The following is a 21,555-nucleotide window of genomic DNA, read 5'->3' as shown; positions in this document are numbered from 1 at the left end:
AATGATGTGTCTTTAATCTTTAGTCTAACTCCTCTCATCTCAAATTGCTGCTTCTTTACGACTTCTGGCTCTAGCCTCATAGCTGCAAAAGCTCCTTGAATTTTTTTTAAGTTTTTTTTTTTTTTTTTTTTTTTTTGTCTTTTTAGGGCTGCACCCACGGTATATGGAGGTTCCCAGGCTAGGGGTTGAATCAGAGCTACAGCTGCCGGCCTACACCACAGCTACAGCAACGTTGGATCCGAGCCGCGTCTGTGACCTACACCACAGTTCATGGCCGCGCCGGATCCTTAAGCCACTGAGTGAGGCCGGGGATGGAACCTGCATCCTCGTGGATACCATTCCGGTTCTTTAACCACTGAGCCACGATGGGAACTCCAGGTCCTTGAATTTCTTTTTTTTTTTTGTCTTTTTTTGTCTTTTGTCTTTGTTGTTGTTGTTGTTGTTCTTGAATTTCAATGAGGATGCAAATTAGAGATTTTCTAAAATTTCCTCTTTCTTCCAGTAACAGTTTCATAGGTGCATATTTATCTGGATTCCTCAGATGGCTCCCCCCCCCTTTTTTTTTGTCTTTTTGCCATTTCTTGGGCCGCTCCCGCGGCACATGGAGGTTCCCAGGCTAGGGGTCGAATCGGAGCTGTAGCCACCAGCCTACGCCAGAGCCACAGCAACGTGGGACCCCAGCCGCATCTGCAACCCACACCACAGCTCACGGCAACGCCGGATCGTTAACCCACTGAGCAAGGACAGGGACCGAACCCGCAACCTCATGGTTCCCAGTCGGATTCGTTAACGACTGCACCACGACGGGAACTCCCAGATGGCTCCCCTTTGATGAAGTGCCACAACTTTCCATACAGATGTGGTGATTTTCTAGACTCTTCCACCTTCACAAAGGGAAGTCTGTCCTATTACATCCTGGGGCAGTGTCCCAGCTGGTGACCTTCTGTCCTGCTGGGACTCGGTGAGCTTCTCAACAATGCAAAGTGCTGTCGCCCCTTGATTCACCTGTTACCTGCATCTCTGGGAAATTCAGCGTGTAACCGTGCAGAAACTCTCCTTGTGTTCCTGTGTAAGAGAGAGTTAGATTCTGGACGCATCACAGTCGTTCTTTTGCTTTCAGAATATGCTGGGTGTCCTGGTAAAGACACGTGAGCTGCAGAAAACAGGCGTGCCCCTGGCCTTTGCACGGCCTGGGCCAAGGAGGCGAAATCAGGGCCCACTGTTTATGGGGGATGTTCTGAGCAGTAATTAACTATTCTAGGAAAGAATATGAAGCACCAGGGATTTCAGATGGTCCATTAGGGTGTGGATTTGCTAAAAATAATTTTCTGGCTCATTTGCATTGTTTTTATCAGTAAGGAGTGGATTTTTCCTGGCAGATTTTATTCTTTTTCTTTTTTCTGCTCAGCTTACCGCCACCCCGAGTTCATGTTAGTATTTTGTAATTTCTACCACTTCATAATTCTTAAGGATTCCTTAAAAGATTTTTAAAAATGTAATGGTATTCAGAGTGTATACTTTTATATCAGTTTTCATCAGAATACCAGGTCAAGTCGATATGAAAGTGGAGCATGTATTTCACATGTTTTTTAATTGTCTTTAGTTTTGTACTAACTATGGATTCACATGCAGCAGTAAGAAATAACAGAGAAAGCCCCCTCGCCTGGGAGCCTCCATATGCCACAGGTACGGCCCTAAAAAGATGAAAGAAAGAAAGAAAAACAATAAAGATTCCCTTGTACCCTTTACCAGTTTCCCTGAGTGGTACCATCTTGGGAAACGATAGTACCATGTCACAGCCCGGGAGTTCCCGTCGTGGCACAGCGGAAACGCATCCGACTAGGAACCATGAGGTTGCGGGTTCCATCCCTGGCCTCCCTCGGTGGGTTAGGATCTGGCGTGGCTGTGGCTGTGCTGTAGGCCAGCGGCTACAGCTCCGAATAGACCCCTAGCCTGGGAACCTCCATGTGCCGAGAGTGTGGCCCTGAAAAGACAAAAAAAAAAAAAAAAAAAGCCGTGTCACAGCCCTGTGCTGCCGTTGACCGAGTGTGGCTGCAGAGGTTCTCATCACCACGAGGGCCCCTCCCCTGGAGCCACCCTCGCCTCCCTCCATCCTCCGGCTCCTCGACCCTGGCAGCCGCGAGTCCGTTTTCCATTTCCACAGGTTCGCTATTTCAAGAATGTTACACACACGGAAGCACGCAGTACCCAAGCCTTAGGGCCCGGCCCTTTCACGCACCCCCACCCTCTGGACATTCCTGCAGGTTGTGTGTGTATCACATGTTGGCTCCTTTTTTGTTTCTTCTCGGCGTTTTATGGGGTGTAGGTACCCGTGTGCTCACGCACGCGTCGGGGTCGTCTCCCGTGTTTTGCCATCCTGAACAAAGCTGGTGGGAACATTCACGTACCGGCTTTATGGTAACGTTTTGTGGACGCGTTTTTCTGGGATGGATGCCCAGGGGTGCCATCGCCGCGTGTGTGGTTTCGGAAGACGCGTGTTCTCAGAGTGGCTGCAGAGCGGCGGGGACACATCCCCGCCGGCGAGTGTGCGGGTGAGGGATCCACTTTCTCCACGTCCTTGCCGGCGTGGGGTGTGTCACTTTGTTGTCTCAGCTGCTGCGACAGGTGTGTGGTGCTCTTTCACGGTATTTTAGTTTGCGTTTCCCTGATGGGTGATGATGCGGAACCGCCTTTATGTTGTGTCATCGGTGTATCTTCTTCAGTGAAATGTTTGTTCATGTCATTCACTCGTTTTCCAACTGCAGGGGTTTTGGGGGGGTTTTTGGGTGACCGTTGCGTTCCGAGACTTCTTTATATATTCTAGAGGGTGTAGCTCTTTGTTGGCACTGCGTTTGGCAAGTATTTTCTTCCAGGCTCTCCTTTGTCTTTTCACGCTTGTGACAGAGTCGTTCACTGAGCAAAAGTCCTTGATGTTGATGAATTCAGCTGATCGATGTTTCGTTTTATGGATCTTGCTTTTGGTGTTAACTTTGAGAACTTCTTGGCCTCGCCCAGAAGAGAGTCTCCTGTTTCTTCTAAAGGTGTTGGAGTCTTACGTTTTGCATTTAGGCACGTGATCCGTTTCAGTTACATTTTCTCTGCCTGGTGAGACGGAGCCTGGGTCTGACGGTTTCCCGGATGGCCAGTTGTTCCAGCACCGCCTGATGGAAAGACGGCCTTCTTGCACTGAATTGCTTTTCCACCTTGGTCTAAAATCACGTGGCCGTGTTCGTCAGGGTTTCTTTCTGGGTTCTCTGTCCTGCGCGTCTCTCCCTCTGCCAGTACCTCCCCGTCCTGAGGCTCGTGGCTCCAGTCCTGAAATCGGGTAGACTGACGCTTTGACATTAGCCTTCTCTTCCAAAGATGTTTTGTCTAGGCTTGTTCCTCTGAGTTTCCGTATAAATTTTAGAATCATCTCATCTACCTACACACAAAAGTCTTCTGGGAATTTACTTCCTCTTTACGAGGGGAAGTCTTCCGATACACAAACATTAATGAGTTCTTCTTTGATTTCTTTGGTCAGCATTTTGTGGGTTTTAGCATACAGATCCTGTACCTATTTTGCTAAATTTACACCTATATCTTTTTTTTTTTTGAACAATCATAGGAAGTTCCCCTGGGGTACAGCGGGTTAAGGATCTGGCATTGCCACTGCTGTGGTGCAGATCGCAGCTGCATCGTGGGTTTGATCCCTAGCTCTGGAACTTCCACATGACGAGGGTGCAGCCAAAAACAAAAAAAAAAGTAATCATAAGGAGTTCCTGTCATGACGCAGTGGAAACGAATCTGACTAGGAACCATGAGGTTGCGGGTTCAATCCCTGGCCTCGCTCAGTGGGTTAAGGATCCGGCATTGCCGTGAGCTGTAGTGTAGGTCGCAGATGCAGCTCAAATCTGTCATTGCTGTGGCTCTGGCGTAGGCTGGCAGCAACAGCTCCGATTAGACCCCTAGCCTGGGAATCTCCACATGCTGTGGGTGTGGCCCTCAAAAAAAGACAAAAGACCAAAAAAAAAAAAGTAATTTTAAATTTTAGGTTACTGTATTTTTTATTATTATCTTTAGGGCCGCACCCATGACATACGGAATTTCCCAGGCTAGGGGTTGAATCGGAGCTGCAGCTGCCGGCTTACACCACAGCCACAGCAATGTCAGATCCGAGCCAAATCGACCTAGACCACAGCTCTCAGCAACACCAGATCCTTGACCCACTGAACAAGGCCAGGGATAGAACCTGTGTCCTCATGGATACTGGTCTGATTCATTACTGCCAAGCCAGGATGGGAGTTCCAGGTTACTGTATTTTTAATTTTGGTGTTCATTGTTAGAGTATTGAAGGGCAGTTTATTTTCATATATTATTTTGTATGTTGAAAACTTGCTAAACTCACTTAGTTCTAGGAGATTTTTTTTTTTTTTTTTTTTTGTCTTTTTGCTATTTCTTGGGCCGCTCCTGCGGCATACGGAGGTTCCCAGGCTAGGGGTCGAATCGGAGCTGTAGCTGCCGGCCTATGCCAGAGCCACAGCAGCATGGGATCCGAGCCGCGTCTGCAACCTACACCACAGCTCACGGCAACGCCGGATCGTTAACCCACTGAGCAAGCGCAGGGACCGAACCCACAACCTCATGGTTCCTAGTCGGATTTGTTAACCACTGCGCCACTACGGGAACTCCTCTAGGAGATTTTTTTTTTTCCTTTAGATTCCTTGGGATTTTCTGTGTAGACAATCATGTCATCTACTAGGAGGGACGGTTTTAATTCTTCATTTCTGGTCTGTACGCCTTTCTTTCCTTTTCTTGCCTTATTGCATTGTCTAGAAATTCCAATGCTATGTTGAATAAAAGTGTGAGAGTGGACAAACTTGCCTTGTCCACAGCCCTAGAAGGAAAGCATTCAGTCTTTTATAACGTTAGCTGTTGGGTTTTTGTACATGCAGTTTATCAAGTTGAGGAATTTCCCCTGTATCCTCATTTTTCTAGTATTTTTTTTTTCTGAAGGATTCCTCTCTATTCCAGGTTTGTTTTTGTTTTTGGTTTTGTTTGTTTGTTTGTGTCTTTTTTTTTTTTTTTGGTCTTTTTCGGGCTGCATGAACAGGAATTGCAGTCTCTCAAATGCTGCTTCTGCATTGATTGATGTGATCAGGGACTTTTTCTTTTTTCGCCTGTTCATGGAGTGGACTACACGTTGATTGATTTTTTACATATTGAACTTGTCTTTCTTCCCTTAAATCCCACTTGGTCATGGTGTATAATTATTTTTATATATTGTTGAATTCTGTTTGCCAATCTTTTATTAAGGATTTTTGCGTTGATACTCACCAGGGGCTCTGTTTGTCTCTTTTGTACTATCTTTGGCTGGTTGTAGTATCAGAATAATACTACTTCGTAAAGTGAATTGGGACGTGTTCTCAAGTCTTCTTAAATTCTGGAAGAAATTGTGTAAAGTTGTTAATTCTTCATTAAACATTTGGTAGACTTCTCCAGTGAAATCTGCAGATTTTTTTTTCAGAGGTGGGGAGAGTTGTAAATTACAGAGTCAGAGTTCTTTAAGAGTCATAGGACTATTCAAATAACCTATTTCATATTTTGGGCGAGTAGTGTTTTCTAAGCAATTGGCCCATTTCTTCTGTTGCACATTTATGTGTGTAGAGTTATTTTATCCTCAGTCTGCAGGGCCTGTAGAGAAACCCTGCTTTGTTCCATATTGATAATCTGTATTTTCTCTTTTTTTTCTTTGTCAGCCTTGCTAGAGATTTGTCTATTTTATTGATCTTTGTTTTATTAATTTTTCTGTTTTCTGTTTTCAATGTCATTAATTTTTTTCTTATCTTTATTATTTCCTTTAACTGTAAAATGAAGCAAACGCTACCCATTTCATAGCGTGGTTAAGAATTAAGTGAAGTGACTTGTATAAGAAGAATGAAGACAGAACCTGAAATGTAGATACTTTTATAAAATGTGACCCCCCTGCCTCCCCTCCTCCCCCTCGGCAACCACAAGTCTGTTCTCTATGTCTGTGAGTCTGTTTCTGTTGTGTAGACAGGTTCATTTGTGCCATATGCTAGACTCTACCTATAAGTAGAGTCTCTGTCTTACTTCACTTTGTGTGATAATTTCTAGGTCCATCCATGTTGCCGAAAATGGCATTATTTCATTCTTTTTTATAGCTGAATAGTATTCCATTGCAGAGATGTCCGCATCTGCTTAATCCTCTCCTCTGTCAGTGGACATTTAGGTTGCTTCCATGTATGGCTGTTGTAAATAGTGCTGCGGTGAGCATTGGGTGCATGTATCTTTTTGAATTATGCTTTGGTCTGGATATATGCCCAGGAGTGGAACTGCCGGAGTATCTGGTAGCTCTCTTTTTAGTTTTTTGAGGAGTCTCCATACTGTTTTCCATAGTGGCGGCCCGAGCTTACACTCCCAACAGCAGTGCAGGAGGGTTCCCTTTTCTCTGCACCCTCTGCAGCATGGGTCGTCTGTAGGCTGGCCCTTCCGGTGGTGGACCCGGGACCCGGGAGCTCCTGCGGTTTCCGTCTCTCTGGCACCCGTCCATCGTCTCTGAGTGGTTACGATAACCAAGGGGCTTTCCCTGTTCTGTTACAGCTGCTTTAGGCGGTGTTAAAAATTCAAGCCTAGTTGGTTTACACCGTTGTGTTAGTTTCAGGTGTAGAGCAAAATGATCCAGTCACGCATATGTTCATGTTCTTTTTCACATTCTTTTCCCGGGTTTGCACAGGGTACTGAGCATGGTTCCTTGTGCTCTGGGGTAGGACCGCCTTGTTTATCCATTGTATGTGTAGTAGTTTTGCATCGCTAAACCCGAGCTCCTGTTATCCCTCCCTCACCCCCTTTTCTAACAGCTCACTTTCATCAAGTCTTTTCAAAGCATTCAGGGTGGCTCCTCTCTCCTCATGTTTCATTGGTTCATGTAATAATTGTCATGTAAATAGAATCACTAATGAGTGCATCTAGCATAAACCGGGCTGGAACAAACACACCTGCTCTCAGGATGTGAGCAATCCACGTGCAGGGGGTGGAAGCGCCTCCCAGCCGAGGCTGTGGCTCTCGCCCAGGACATTGCTCGGCGTGGCCGCGTTGGGAGCTGGTGTCGGTGCAAGGTCGGGTAGAGGGCGTGCCAGGCGGCAGGTCTGCTCCAGCGGAGTCGCGGCCCTGAGCGCCCCGTTGGTCACCCGCTGCGCAGACACGGGGCGCTCCCCGCTGGGCGCTAAGGGACGGGGACAGCGCTCCGGCCCGGGCCCCGCGTGACCCCTCCCGCCCCGCGAGGACGCGGCTGGTGCCTGGAGCGCCCGTCCTGGGCCCCGGGGCAGAGGGGGCGGGGGAACGGGGGTTCTCCGCGCACACTCACGACGCCCCGGAATCGGGCCTTTGTTCGCCGGAGGAGCGCAGACAAGGCCCTGCCCCGGGCCCGCTCCTCGGACCCGCATCCGCGGCCCTGCCCTGCCCGTCTGCCGCTCCGCGGACCCACCCGGGAGCGGGGGGAGGCCTCGCCTCGCCCTTTATCTCTTCTGCTTCAAAGCCTCTGTCTTTCCAGCCTCCGTTCCCGGCGCGAGGCGCCCCTAGGCTTCAGTCACGCTGATTGAAGCAGCGAGGACGCGGCTCTTTTTAGTTCAGGAATAATTCATATAGAGTCCTGACGGCTCATCCATTTATCTCCCTTCCCTTAAAAAACCCAGCTTCACTGAAGTCGAATTTCCATATCATCAGATTCACCCATTTAAGAAGTGCAAGCCCATGATTTTTGGTAAATTTACTGAGCCACAGCCAGCCATTCACTGCCCCGGGGCTTTAGAACAATTTCCATCACCCCAGAAAGGCCTCCTGTGTCTATTCCAGCCCAGTCCGGGTTCCCCCCAGCTCCAGGCAACCAGGAATCTGACTTTGCTTTTGGTCCCTATGGACGGTCCTTCCTCTTTTCCTGCTGCCTTTTCATCCCTAGAGTGGTCTTTGAGACCAGCGTGCGTGGTATCTGCCGGAGGAGCTGCCCCTCTGATGCAGCTGCTGAACTTGGTTTACGATCAGTCCTGTCTTTCTTCTTTCTCCCCGAGGAAGTTTTCTTTGTGTGAACCTCAGCTCTTGTTAGCAAATTGGCCTTTGCCCTATTAAGAATGTTGAGATTGGCACAGTCCCCGGTGGCCCAGCCGGATAAGGATCTGGCCGTTGTCCCTGCGGGGGCTTGGGTTGCTGCTGTGGAGCGAGTTCGATCCCTGGCCCGGGATCTTCTGCATGCCGCTGGTATGCAGAAAAAAAGAAAGAAATTCGAGGTTTTCCTTCGCATTTAGAATATGGAAAGCCTGGAGCGGGTCATGTACAAACAGGTTCTGAGTATTGATTGAATGGAGCAGCCCCGGCCCCTCTAAGGCACGCAGACTCGTCTGTTGGAGTCAGGGAAGGCCACGTACAGACCCTTTATTCGTTTTGGTAACAAATAGTTTTAGGTAAGAAAAATGTTGTGTTTATTAAAACGATTAATGCTTGAGAGTTTCAAAAGCTCGCAGAGTACAAAGACTGTCAAAGCCGGACCTGGAACGCCAGCTCTCAGAAGCAGCCGGTGTGGCGGCGGCCGCGCAGCTGGAAAGGCGGTTCCTGACAGCGGCTCAGCCTCGGGGAGACAGCTTTGGGGACACTGGGACTCCAAGCCTGACCTGGGCATCCTGGAGGGAGGCTTTTAGCAAGGGCAGCGTCTGACCACACGAGGCTCGGAAGCTGTGGACCCCAGAGGCACTGGGTGGGTGGGTGGGGGTGGCAGGAATGGCCTGCGGGGCAGCCCCACGGGGAGGGGGAGCAGGGGCAGTGGGCGCCTCCTCGCTGCTGATGGAGGGTGCGGCCCTGGCCGAAGCACCTGCTGCAGGTGCGCTGAGTCCTGGCTGTGAGAAGCGCTGGCTCCCTCCTGGAGGTCAAGTCGCTCCAGGGAGACTCTGGCGTGGGCTGAAGGTCAGGTCACGTGATGAGCCATCGGTGCTCGGAAGATACCTTCTCATACTGTTACTGCAGGCGACCCCTGCTGTGCTCCTAGACGCGGCCAACTGGGGAGGCCCACGCTCACCTGTACATTCACCTGGGCGCAGGTAGCTCTTCCGTCTAGGCCCGTCTTTCACGTACAATGTGAAGGTCAGAACCTGAAGGCCCGTGGTGCGTGGGTGGTGCTCCTACGAAGCTCCGGGGAAGGTGGGGCTGGATAATAGCGCCCCCGTGGGCTCCCGGCGGGCTGGGGGGCGGCCTGGACGCGGTCGCCGTGAGTCAGCGGCCGAGACCAGCGCAGACAATGGGAACTTTGCTGGAAGGGTCGATCGTGCTGCCGGCCATCCTGCTCCCGACCCGCCTCCGTGTAGCGTGTAGCGACGTTACCCGTGTTTAAGGTAAGCCCTGCTGCAGGTGGAAAGTGTGTTTTCTGTCCTTGGGGTGGGTTTGCCAGCTCTTCTCCCGCGGCTTTGCAGTCACGTATTTAAATTACATCGGGGGAGTTCCCGTCGTGGCGCAGTGGTTAGCGAATCCGACTAGGAACCATGAGGTTGCGGGTTCGATCCCTGCGCTTGCTCAGTGGGTTAACGATCCGGCGTTGCCGTGAGCTGTGATGTAGGGTGCAGACGTGGCTCGGATCCTGCGTTGCTGTGGCTCTAGCGTAGGCCGGCAGCTACAGCTCCGATTAGACCCCTAGCCTGGGAACCTCCATATGCCGCGGGAGCGGCCCAAGAAATGGTGAAAAAGACAAAAAAATAAAAAAATAAAAAATAAATTACATCAGGCTCTTCGCTTTTCTCCGTCCCGAACCAGTGGCTCCTCGGAGATCCCGGCCCCGCTTCTCCTGGAGGCGGGGAGGTCGAGGAGGCGAGACCAGGGCTCTGGAAGCGGCAGGCCCGATTCAGCTCCAGCGCCTGCCTTTTCGGCTCCTCGGCCTGGGGCAAGTCGCGAATCGCCCTGAGCTTGAGAGAAGGAGTAGCCACCAGGTCAGGTCCGTTCTGACTCACTGGACACCGACACCGGGGGAGTTCATACCGTGTTCTGCAACGAAACCAGGAGTAGGCGACTCGAGGGTGGCTTAATTGGGGGCCAGTTCTTCCCGTCTTTCGGGTCCACCCTCCCGAGCGGTTGGCATGGCCCTCCAGCCGGCTTCCCCTGCCGTGGTGATGGGGCTGGCCGCTGCAGTGCTGGGGACCAGCAGGAGAGAGGGCAGACCCCGGGCAAGAAGAGGGCACCTCCTCCAGTCTGTCCCCTCTCCTCCAGCGTGTCCCCTCTCCTCCAGTCTGTCCCCCTCTTCCCCAACGGAGAGAGAGCTCCCGCAACCCCTCCTGCCAGTCGTCCCCAGTCACTAGCAAGGGCGAGGCAGTCACTCTGATTGGCTTGGGCCGTGCAATTAAGATTCCTTCCTGAGCTGAGAACAGCGTGCCCTTCCGTCAGCGTCATCCTGAGGTTTTTAACAAGAAAGGAAACGGCTGATGGACAGGTGATTGCCAGCGTCTGTTCTACCTGTTTTGGGGTGTTCCTTTGAGTCTGAGGTGACTATTTGGATCATGTTGTTTTTTTTTTTTTTGAAGGAATAGACTATTGTCTAAAGAGGGTTCGGGTTCACAGAAAATGAGTGGAAAGTATCGAAAGTTCCCATGTTCCCTGACCACCACCCCAGGTGTCCCCCGTTCTTCACCGCCTGCATTCATGGAGCCCAGTTGCTACCTGACGAGCCAGCAGAGATCCTTTGTTATTCACTAGAGTCCATGGTTAACCCTGCGGTTCAGTCTTTGGGTTGGGTGCACATTCTGTGGGTTTGGGCACATGTATAGTGACATGTATGCAGCACGGGAGTGTCGCCTGAATAGTTTCACCACCTTAAAAATGCCCCGAGTCCGCTCTCCCTTTCCCTACTGCTTGCGTTCGTCCATGTAGTTTTGTCTTCTCCAGAATGTCACACAGCTGCAGTCACGTGGGATGCAGCCTTTTCAGACTGGCTTTTTACAGTTTGCAGTCTGCATTGAAGTTCCCTCCATGTCGTTTTGTGGCTTGGCACTTCATTTCTTTTTGTTTGTTTTGGTTTGGTTTGGTGTGAGGTTTTTCTTGAAGGCACCCTTGGCATGCAGAAGTTCGCAGCCAGGGATTGAACCCAAGCCACAGCAGCGACAATGCCAGAGCCACCAGGGAACTCCTCGTTTCTTTTTGTTTTTTAATTTTATTTTAAGCATTTCATTGAAGTATAGTTGACTTACAGTGTTCTGTTAATTTCTGCTCTGCAGCAACGTGACTCAGTTATACATATACATATTCCTTTTCATTTTCTTTTCCATTGTGGTTTATTACAGGACATGGGGTATAGCTCCCTGTGCTATTTACTGGGTCTGTGTTGTTTCTCCAGTCTATATATAATAGTTTGCATCCGCTAATCCCAAACTCCCACTCCATCCCACTCCCTCTCCCCTCCCCCTTGGCAACCACAGATCTGTTCTCTAGGTCTGTGAGTCTGTTTCTGTTCTGTAGATAGGCTCATTTGTGCCATAGTTTAGATCCCACCTATAAGCAACATCATATGGCATTTGTCTTTCTCTTTCTGACTGACTTCATTTAGTATGATCATGTCTAGATCCATCCACATTACTGCAAACGGCATTATCTCATTCTTTTTTATGGCTGAGTAATATTCCATTGTATATATGTACCATGTCTTCTTAATCTGTTGACAGCCTCTTTTTTTCTCAATTTCTTTTTAAACGCTGAATGATATGGACACATCGTAGTTTGTTTATCCATTCACCTATTGACCGTCTTGGCTTCTTCCACGTTTTGCCATTGATGAATAAAGTAGACATTTCTGTGCCAACTTTTGTGGGGCTGTACCCTTCCAATGCATTTGGATAAATATCAAGGAGCGTGATTGATGGGTTATGTGGTAAGGATATGTTTAGTTCAGTAAGAAACTGCCAAATTGTTTTCCCAAGTGGCTCTACCATTTAACATTCTTGTGAGCAGTGAATGAGAGTTCCCGTTGCACCGCATCTTTGCCAGCATTTGATGTTGTTAGTGTTTTGGATTTTTTGGCATTTTTATAAGTAAGTTGTGGTATGGATCAGGATTTTTAAAAAGTCTTGGTATAAGTGGAAATATGAACTCTGATTAGCTATTTGATAAATTATTGTTAAATTTTTCAGTTGGGATAATGGGATTATGGTTTTGTTTTTTTCAAAAAGAAAGAGTCCTTGTCTTTAGAAACACATACTGAAATATTTACTAATGACATAGGATGCCTGGGATTGCTTCAAAATAATTGAGGCTGGGGGAGAGGTGGATGATGGTATTTGAAACAAGATTGACCGTGAATTGATAGTTGTTGAAACTGGGTTGATAGGTACATAGAGAATCATTGTAGTATTTCTTTCTACTTTTGTATATGTTTGAAGTGTTTCATAATAAATATTTTAAATGAAAGTTTGAGGTCATGTTATTTTAAAAAATGGTAGAGTCTTCAGTGTTTAGTCAAAACTTCAAACTGTCTTCTATTAAGCTTTCAGATTAAGCTCATTCTTTTTTTTTTTTTTTTTTGTCTTTTTGCCTTTTCTAGGGCCGCTTCCTGCGGCATATGGAGGTTCCCAGACTAGGGATCTAATCGGAGCTCGAGCCACCGGCCTACGCCAGAGCACAGAAATGCGGGATCCAAGCCGCCTCTGCCATCTACACCTCAGCTTATGGCAACGCCGGATCCTTAACCCACTGAGCGAGGCCAGGGATCAAACCCGCAACCTCATGGTTCCTGGTCAGATTCGTTAACCACTGCGCCACAACGGGAACTCCCAAGCTCATTCCTTAACAGTCTTGCGGGGAAGAAATGACCACATGTTCAATAATTGTACTTGTAGTGGATTGATAACTATTTAAAGACGACTCCTAGAAACAGAAAAATATAAGCAGTTTTACATGAAATTATTTAGGGACTACATGTGATTTTTTTCTTCAAAGTGAATTTTTCAAGTTACAAAGGCAAAAAGCAGTCCATGTGCACTACAGCAAAATAAAAAACATATGGAGAGGCAAAAAAAAGCATAAAGGACATAAAAAATCTCACCCCCTCGACTCAAATAGAGCCACTGGATCAGACCCTTAGGAAAAAAATGTTCCAAACCCTTTCCTGCTTATCTGTGTATTTGTCTCCAGATGTTTTCGTTTGTTTGTTTACCCACAAAATTGAGAATTACATCCTTAATATATGCGCCATTGCTCTCATAACTTCACAGAGAGGCACGTTGTTCGGGGGCTGCGTGGGGCGCCGTCGCATGGCTGGGTCATAGGTTACTTAACCAGGCCCCCTGTGTTGAACCCTGAAGGTTTTTCCCCAGCTTTTTGCTGTTACAAACGGAAGAGACGTGCTGGACAGTTAAGAGCACAGGTGGCCTGGGCACCTGGACCCTGGGCAAAAAAAGTGCGCCTGCCAGCCTGGGCGGCTGGGCATCGGGGCTGGGCTGGCCTCTGGGAGCTTGGCTTTGAGAATGGCTTCCCCCACCCACTGACGGCGGGGGTCGCCCTGGGTGACGCTGAGTTCCCGCCTGCCCAGTGGAAGCCTGGAGCACTCTTGTTGGGTGCGATCAGCCCCCAGTAAAACCCAGGGGCCCCGCTCTCTAGCAAGGCTTCCCCGGGGCAGCATCGCCCTGGCGTTGGCGCGCCGTTGCGGAGGAGCGCGGCACAGCCGACTGGATGCCCCCGGGGAAGCTCTCCGAGGCCTGCGTCTGGTTCTGTCGGCCTTCGCCCCACGTGCTCTTTCTCCTCCTGTAGCCCTTCACCCGTCGGCATCACAGCCGCGGGCACAGCTCCACGCGCGGCTGGTCCTCCTGGTCAGTCTCCAAAGTGGCCCTGCCCTGGGAGACCCCCGACAGGCCAGTTTCAAATCTTGGCTCTGCCACTTCATCCCTGGGGAACCTCCCGCCAGGTACCCTCTCCGTCATTTCCTAAGGTTTTGTTTGGGTTAAAAAATAGTTTTAGCTCGTTGGATTTTTGTAAGGAATTAAATCAATTAAAATATATACAGTACAGGAAGTTCCCGTGTGGCACATCAGGTTAAGGATCCAGTGTTGCCACAGCTGTGGCGCAGGTCAAAACTGCAGCTCGGGTTCGATCCCTGGCCCGGAAACTTCCACATGCTGCAGGTGTGGCCAATAAATAAATAAACAGGACCTAGAAGAGTTCCTGGCATGTAATTATTTTTCAACAAATGTTAAGAATTATTACCTTGGGAGTTCCCATTGTGGCGCAGGGGAGACGAATCCGACTCGGAACCATGAGGTTGTGGGTTCGATCCCTGGCTTCGCTCAGTGAATTAAGGATCTGGTGTTGCCGTGAGCTGTGGTGTAGGTTGCAGATGCAGCTTGGATCTGGCGTGGCTGTGGCTGGCAGCTGTTGCTCCAATTGGACCCCTAGCCTGGGAACCTCCATGTGTCGCAGGCGCGGCCCTAAAAAGCAAAAAAAAAAAAAAAAAAAAAAAAAAAAAAGAAATCTTGGAAGCGAGGTATTGATGTAGATTTGTCATTTTTTTTTTTAACACATTCCTAGAAGAATGCTGGGTTTAAGGATCTGCATTTTTTTTCCTTTTCATGTGTTCTGATCATAAAAGTAAGATATGTTTATTGTTAAGGCATTAGAGATACTTGCTATAGAAAAAGCAATTCCTCTGTGACCCTGTTCTTCAGATATGGCTGTTGGAGTAATTTGCCACATACCCGTGCAGATTTACTTCTAGATGTACCAATTGCGGATGATCTAATAGAGCGTGAAGACATAGTGCCATGAACATATTATTCTATATGCTTGAATGTCAAGGGGTCCTTATACTCAGTGAAGACTCTTAAAAACCTTTTTTTGGTCTTCTTTAAATAACCATTTCGATATAGAAGGAATAGGAAATACATACTTTTAATGTTTGATTTATCAACTTTTACACTCTTACCTTTAAAATCACACATTGCGTAAATACGGCCACTTAGAATTACACTCTTGCTCTTTTTTTTTTTTTTTTCTTTTTAATTTTAGGGCTGCACTTGAGGCATATGAAAGTTCCCAGGCTAGGGGTCTCATCAGAGCTGTAGCCGCCAGCCTACACCACAGCCACAGCCACGTAGGATCTGGGCCTCGTCTGTGACCTACACCACAGCTCATGGCAACGCCGGATCCCTAACCCACGGAGCGAGGCCAGGGATCGAACCCACATCCTCATAGATACTAGCCAGGGTCTTAACCCACTGAGCCAGGACAAGAACTCTGCACTGTTGCGCCTTCAAAACAAGCATCACAGGCATTTTCGAGGCCCCTGGAATATTTTTGCAGTCACTTACCAAGTGGAGCACGTCATCTCCCCCCACAGCCCCCCCAGGTAAGGGCTCCGATTCCCCTAGGATTGTACCCTGTGCCCCTGGCATGGGGCGGGCGGCTGTCGTTTGCCCCGCTGGTGTGATCCCCACAGCCTGACTTCTCCCAGGCCTGCTTTCAGAGTTCTCTTTAGAAGACCTGTTTTCCTCGGTGATGGCTGGGACTGGAGGTGGTGAGCCCTGCCCTCAGGAATAACCAGCAGGAGGGCGTTAAATTTCTGCCTGCTGTTGTCAGGCAGCCTCTGTCCGAAGCTAAAACCATTACTGATCAGGGCTGTTCTTGGGACGTGTCTTCCTTAAGCAGTATTTAACATCGACGGCATCCTGAGTTTTTGAAAGAAGACATTTTGGAGACGCTTGGGGAACTCTCAATAGGGACTGTATACCTTACGGTATTTTGAAAATAGCATTCTCTGTCGTGTGATGATGGGGTCGCGGGCGAGCGCGTTGGGAGATGGTGCTGGAAGCCCGTGCGGGGGAAGGGACGAGTCGTGTGCCGTCAGCAACAGCCTGCGCTGCAGAGGAGCCTGGAGAGGGGATGAGACAAAAAGCCAACGTGGTGACATGTGTGCAGTTGGGCCGAAGTGTGGGGGATGGACATAGAAGCTGGTCACTGCGGTACTTTTGTCACGTCACACTTTCCTATACACCTGCAACGGTTCAGAATGAAATGTTGAGCAGTAAAAAAAAGGACGTATAGTCCAAAAATATTCACCCATGGGATGCTTACTTCTAGGACTTCGATATTTTCCTGTGTTACCCTTCAGTTTCTATCAAATTGGAATTTATTTTTGGCAGAAAGAGTAAATGAGGCTCTCACTTAATTCGAAGGGCTACTTTAGATTAAATTTTTTTTTCACTTCATGGCTGCACTTGAGGCATATGGAAGTTCCCGGGCCAGGAATTTAAAGCAAGCCACTGCTGTGGCAGCACCAGATCCTTTAACCCACTGCACTGGGCCGGGGAATCGAACCCACGCCTCTGCAGTGACCCAACCCGCTAGTGTCGGATTCTTAACCCACTGTGCCACGGAGGGAACTCCTATATTAAATTGTTTTAAATCTGTTTGGGGGGAATTTCCACTGTGTCGCAATCACATTTGTTCTTCTCATGTAATTCTATGACATGTATTTGATCCTAATAAGGCAAATCTCCCTTCATTATTCTTCCTCTTCCAAATTTTCTTAGGCTTTCCAATGCCCGTATTCCTCCAGGTGACTTTTGGAATAAACACATCAAGTTCAAGTTTAATTCGAATTTTGTTAAAGTTATAATTATTGGGGCAGACTCGATGTTTTTGTTCTGTTTAGCCTTTTCATGTCAGTAACACAGCATTTCTCTGGACAGCAAAGAATCCTTCGGAAGTTCAAGTGACCATCACAGAACTATTTTGGGAAGTTTGGTTTTAGGTGTATTATAGAGGAAGTAAAAATATAATTTACTTTAGTGTCTTTTAGCTGTGGGTGCAAAAGTGACTAAGACAGCATTACTGCCACTCAGAGTTCCACAGTCTTCTAAAGAAGAATAGTTGAAATAACATGGTTTTTGTGGGAAACACAACAAGCATTAACAAGGGACAGAAGCACCATAAGGCAGCATTTGATTCCGGCTGGGGCAGGCATTCCTGTCAGAGAAAGGGATGCCTGGCCAAGAATTGAGAAGAACGAAGAGCCATTTGCAGGCGGCCAGGTTACAGAAGAGTATCAGATCAGAGGGAATTCAGCAGATATGAAAGCACGGACGCCCAAGACGGTAGGGCTGTTGAGGACACCAAACTGGCTTCGAGTCGCTGAGAGATAAAGCGTGGGTGTCCTTTTGAAAGCTGAGGCTGGGGTAACAGGGGCAGAGGTGGGGTTCAAGATTACAGGTATGAAGAACTGGGAACTTATCCTAAAGGCAGAAGGGCGTCATGGGGAGCTTTGTAAGCAGAGGTGTGACGGTGGGAGTTGCACGCTCGACGAGTCGAGTGGAGGAGGGCTTAGAGTGGCAGGAAACTGAGAGCATCACGGGAGCTGGTGCTGTCGCTGATTCACTGGTGTGAGAAGGAAAGGCTGAGTGACAGCAGAGACAAGAGAGGCGCGGTCAGAACACTGTGCAGGGGATGAAACACACACAGGACCTGACTGGATATTTTGCATCGTAACCGAGCGTCATGGCTGTCCAGGATGTATCTTGGGGTGGTATCGTACTTGTCCGATTTTCTGGAAGAGACACACGTTAATTGCATAACACTTTCTGGGATTAATACGATGACTCATGGGATAAGTATGTAACTGTGCTGTAAACTGAAGTTTTGTCACAAACTCACCCTTTGTTGATGGGTTCAAAAATATCTTGGGAAGTCAACCAGCTGTTCTGTGCTTATTCTCACTTTTAAGGGGGGGTGGGGGTGGAAGTTCCTGTCGTGGCTCAGCAGTAACAAACCCGACTAGTATCCATGAGGACGCAGGCTTGATCCCTGCCCTTGCTCAGTGGGTTAAGGATCCAGCATTGCTATGAGCTGTGGCGTAGGTCACAGATGCGGCTTGGATCTGGTGTTGCTGTGGCTGTGGTGTAGGCGGGCAGCTGCAGCTCCAATTTGACCCCTGGGAAAAAGACAAAAAAAAAAAAAAAAAAAAAAAAAAAGGCAAAGGGGGATGTGTCGAACTTGGTCTTATGTGCATTTCTGTTCTAAAATCACCCCATGCAACTTCCTTTTCTTAGTAGACGTGCTTCTGTGTGCTCTGTGTTGTGCCAGGTTTCGTAGGTTACAGAAATAGAACCATGACTCCTGTGGACAAACTAGTTTTGTTGGAGAAACTAACTCATGAAACTACTACCAGAAGAAGGAACGTGCAAGAGGTGGTACAGTACAGCCTATGAGCTCAAGCATCCTTCCCGGATCTCGTCCTGTTCCAGGAGAGACAGCAACCAGGAGACACGTCTCTGTGTGGTTGACTAGAGGGCGGGAAGTATCCCGAAGGCCAGCAGAGGGGACTGTGTGCTGAGGGTTCTGGTTACTGTGGTCTGACAAGAGAAGCTCCTCTTAATAGAAAGAGTGACATTTGACCAGAGACCTAGGAAGTGAGAGGTCTGTGCGACATAGGAATGAGGGGAAAGGCTTTTCAGGCAGGGAGGGAACAGCAGGTGCGAAGCTCCCTTGGGTGGGAGCAACGTGGCTTATCTGAGGAACAGTGAGAAGGCCACTGTAGCGAGGCCGGTGAGGGAGGGGAAGGCTTGCCCACTGGCGGAGGGGGCCATTGTAAGGGCTTGGCTTTTCCTCCGAGTGAGACGGAAGGCCATTGGAGCGGTCTAACTGGAGCTGTGACATGATTTGACCTTGTTTGTTTTGTTTTGTTTTGGCCTCGCCCTTGACCTGCAGAAGTTGCCAAGCCAGGGATCCAACAAGAGCTGCATCAGTGACAACACCAGATCCTTCATCTGTTAGGTCACCAGGAAACTCCTGACCTGATCTTTATTTTTTTTTTTAATTTTTATTTTATTTAATTTTTTGCTTTTGAGGGCTGTACCTGCGGCATCAGGAAGTTCCCGGCTAGGGGTCGAATTGGAGCTACAGCTGCCGGCCTCCACCACAGCCACAAAACGCGGGATCCGAGCCTCATCTTTGCCCTCATCAGGGCAACACCAGATCCCAAACACACTGAGCGAGGCCAGGGATCGAACCTGCATCCTCATGGATACTACTTGGATTCGTTTCCACTGTGCCATGACAGGACCCCCCGTGACCTGGGTTTCAGAAGCGTCACTCTCTTATGTAAAGGGGTGGGGACAGGGGCAGGGAGACGGGTCAGGAGGCAGTTGCAGTGACGCTGGTGGGAGACGACCGTTGGCTGGTCCGGGTGGTGGCCATGGAAGCGGGCGGAGGTGCTGGGATGTGGTGGCATTAGCACGTGCGTCCTGACATATTCCATTGGTGGAGATGGTGCCTAGGAGCGGTGGGAGAAATCTAGAATTTGGTTTTGTTCCCGGTAGCCTGAAGATGCCTCTTCGGACATCAACGGGAGGTGTCAAAAAGGCAGTTGGACAGGTGAGCCTGGAGTTCAGAATGCAGTGCCAGGCTGAAGATACACAGGCGGGACTCGATGAGCAAGTGAGACAGGCGACGGCTAAGTTGGAGAGAGGTGACTGGGTGTTGGGCACTCGGCGTCTAGAGATGCCGGCAGTGAAGGGGACGGAGACGAGCACCCGGGCGACGGCGGAAAACTCAGGGCGTGGGATGTCCTGGATGCCAAGGGAATGAACTGCTGTGAGTTGCTGAGAGTGACCAGCAGTGACCTAAATGCTGAAGGAGAGCTGAGCAGGGACCCGTGTTCAGGCGATGCAGGGGTGGAGCAGCCGTGCCGCTCACGGATTTATTTCCCCAGTAGAGACCTTCCACTGCAAGATTTAGTGAGGTCCGGGCGTCTTCTCCGTCCGGCCAGCTGTGAACGTCGTTCAGGGTAATTTCCCTAAGTCATTCCTGATAGCAGTTTCTACTTGCGACTGGCGTGCATTTTTCTCACGGGTGGCAGCATTCACCTGGGAGAATGAAGTCTTTGTTAAGGCGTCTCCTTCACCACCTCCTCCTCGAAAGGAGGGGCGGTCTCTTCGTCTGCTCGGTCATTCAAAGACGTACTAAGTACCAAAAAATACTTCCGAAGCGCCTGTCCTGCGCCATCCCCAGGTTTTCCCGAAGGTCTGATTTCTCACGCGCGAGACCGTGCCTTTCTTGTGACACTTGGCCTCAGCCTCCCCGCAGTGGGGTTTTTCCAGCCTGCAGTGTCCAGCTGCAGTTCTCGGCGACCGCCCCTAGGGGCCGGAAGTCGGGCAGCGGCCGCGCCCCGCCCCCGCCCCTCCCCGAACGCTAGAGCGATATGCAGATGAGGTGGGCGGGCCGCATGCAGATAAGGGGAGCGGGCCGCGTCAGGAGGGCCGCCGGTGTCGGGGTGGGCGGGCCGCATGCAGATGAGGGGCGGGCCGCATGCAGATGAGTGGGAGCGGAGCGGCCGGCGGCCGCGGGGACCGGAGGCGCCGGCCCTTTCTTTGACTGGAGCGGACCCGCCGGACGCAGCCGCCTCGCCAGCCCGAGCCGGCGGGAGCTGCCGCGCGGTGGACACGCCGTCCGAGGCGGCCGGCCGGCCGCTGCCGGAGGCCGGCGAGCATGGGCAACCACTCGGGGCGGCCCGAGGACCCCGAAGCAGGTCGGTTTGGCGGGCGGGGGTCGCCGCGCCCCCTCCCCGCCGGGCGCCCTTCCCCCACCGCCTCGGGCCGGGCCGCGCTGCCCGCGGGCGCCGGGGGCCGCGGAAGGCGAAGTTCCCGGGCGGGGAGCCCCGCCTCTGGAATGCGCCGCGAGGGCGGTGAACTCACCTGTGCCCGCGCCGCCACCGGGAAGCGCCGCCGGCTCACCTGGAGCCCGGGCCGCGGGCGGGGGCGGGGCGGGGCCGCGGGGGCCGGGGTCGCCCTCCTGTCGCCGTGCGCGCGGGCCGGCGGTTCGTGCGGACTTTGAGGGCATTGTCCTTGTGCGCGTCCCACACTTTCCAGAGTCCCGTGGAAGGTGGCGGCCCGTCAGCAGATCGGTTACTCATCCTCAGACCCGGGGCTAGACTCTGTTTCTTACTCAAAAATAGCCAGTGCTTATTCTGGGACACCGCACGCTCCCTGGCTTATCAAATTTTCATTTGCTCCGAGATGGAGCGAGCTTGCTGGAGAGCAGCTGGCTTCTGGTTTTCATCTCTTGGTTGGTCCTCCTGGCCTCCTGCACAGAGTTAGAGGCTGGTGACCGCGGGGTTGATTTTAAAAGCAAAGCAGAGCATATCTGCACTGTCAGGGGCAAGTGGGATTTCGTTTCGTCTCAGAAATTGCATCTTGGTCAGTTGGAGAGAGATGGTCGACCTAGGACTTGAGTCCTGGGCTGGCAGGTGACAGGTGTGTGTTTCAGTGACAGAGTCAGGACTCTGATCTTTTTTTTTTTTTTTTTTTTTTTTTTTTTGGTGTTTTTAGGGCGGCACCCGCAGCATGTGGAGGTTCCCAGGCTAGGGGTCCAATCAGAGCTGTAACCGTCGGCCTTCACCAGAGCCACAGCAACGCCAGATCCGAGCCACTCTGCGACCTACACCACAGCTCAATGCAATGCTGGATCCTTAACGCACTGAGCAAGGCCAGGGATTGAACCCTCCACCTCATGGATTCTAGTCGGGTTGGTTAACCACTGAGACACGCCGGG

General features: G+C 50.2%; 1 protein-coding gene across 31 annotated transcripts in view; it reads left to right on the top strand.

The window, feature by feature from the left end:
* The window catches only part of SPECC1 (sperm antigen with calponin homology and coiled-coil domains 1), a 237,481-nt gene that overhangs the window by 90,743 nt on the left and 125,183 nt on the right, over positions 1-21,555 (top strand). For 5 of the 31 annotated variants that reach the window (XR_014821946.1, XR_014821954.1, XR_014821955.1 and 2 more), the window contains exon 1: positions 20,358-20,533. The exons of the other annotated variants lie outside the window; for them this stretch is intronic. Coding sequence is in view for 2 of the 5 variants with exons in the window: in XM_021066296.2 (XP_020921955.2) it covers positions 20,494-20,533 (40 nt within the window). In the remaining 3 variants the exon portion in view is untranslated. Of the gene's footprint in view, positions 1-20,357; positions 20,534-21,555 lie in introns of those variants that run through there. 31 annotated transcript variants of the gene reach the window in all.

This window comes from Sus scrofa, chromosome 12 (assembly GCF_054392235.1).
Source record: "Sus scrofa isolate SSC_HxYL_T2T_F1_AM1 chromosome 12, Sscrofa_HxYL_maternal_Yorkshire_Landrace_v2.0, whole genome shotgun sequence".
Taxonomy (NCBI): Eukaryota; Metazoa; Chordata; class Mammalia; order Artiodactyla; family Suidae; genus Sus; species Sus scrofa.
The sequence above is the reverse complement of the archived record's forward strand: the minus strand, read 5'-3'. Positions and strand labels throughout refer to the sequence as shown.